Source organism: Cryptotermes secundus, unplaced genomic scaffold (genome assembly GCF_002891405.2).
Source record: "Cryptotermes secundus unplaced genomic scaffold, Csec_1.0 scaffold9695, whole genome shotgun sequence".
NCBI lineage: Eukaryota > Metazoa > Arthropoda > Insecta > Blattodea > Kalotermitidae > Cryptotermes > Cryptotermes secundus.
Genome location: NW_019743118.1, coordinates 1 through 987, shown reverse-complemented (window position 1 = coordinate 987; position 987 = coordinate 1). Strand labels below are relative to the sequence as shown.

The following is a 987-nucleotide window of genomic DNA, read 5'->3' as shown; positions in this document are numbered from 1 at the left end:
TTTCCTCTTTTCACCTCTCCTTCTTCCAGATTCTCTAGAGTCTTTAATGTTTTCTGCTGAAGAACCATTCTTCAATGCATTACTTGCCACAAAAATTTTATTTTTCATGTCCTCATCCCTTTTTCTTTCTACCATCAAATTTACAACAATTTTATGTTGCTCGCTTGGTCGCACAAACTCCATGAAGACAGGTGTGTCATTCTTGGAACTTTCTTTCCCCTTCTCAATTTGCTTTTCAGTAAAGGCCATCATCATCTCTTGGTCGTCTTTGTCGATCTTCTCCTTGCGGGAAACAGATTCTTGCATGGCAATTGTTTCTGGGTCACGGTCTACATGCTGTACAAACCATCCTTCTTCACCCTCATCCACCTTGCACTTTCCTTCTCTTCCAAGCCATTTCACAAAGTCTGTCAATGTATCCCACTTTGTAGAAGTCATATGCAAATGATGACGGTCGGAGATATAGTGCTGGTACACACGATTTGCATGAACACGTTTTGTACCAAACTCATGTTTTAGTACTTCCAGATAATCTCTTTCAAATTCTTTGGAAAAATTATTAATGTACCTGTCTGCATTATCAGCAAATAGAAGAAGTTGTCGCTGATGTGATTCTGACGTCATATGGCACCTGAAACCATTCTCGTCACGGCATTGCTTCTCGCACATCTGACAATACCAACGAAGTGTCTGGAGGCATTTCACCCTTATTTTCTTCGCAATATATTTGGGGGTACACACTTCATGCTTCCCCATTATTGAATTGAATTGAATTTATTTACATTCTATAAATCCTAAGCAGGTTAGTACCTTTGGATACAGAACAAGTCAAAAGGTTACATACATAAGTACAGGCAATTTTAGCTTAAAAATTAATATAACTTAATTTTACATCATTCTCTATTTACATTGAAGTATTCATCTAACCGTTCAGCGTGGTTGGACGTGTATGTTTTGTCAAGGTATTTAAATCGTCTGGGGGGGTTC

At 38.3% G+C, this 987-nt stretch overlaps 1 protein-coding gene across 1 annotated transcript; it reads right to left on the bottom strand.

Annotated features, from left to right (window-relative positions):
• Positions 1-6: 6 nt before the first annotated feature.
• On the bottom strand, positions 7-798 carry LOC111873703 (DNA/RNA-binding protein KIN17-like; the record flags this gene model as incomplete). The annotated part of the gene is made up of 1 exon (XM_033755175.1): positions 7-798. A coding segment is annotated over exon 1 (750 nt), but the record flags the coding sequence as incomplete, so codon positions are not given.
• Between the last annotated feature and the right edge of the window lie 189 nt (positions 799-987).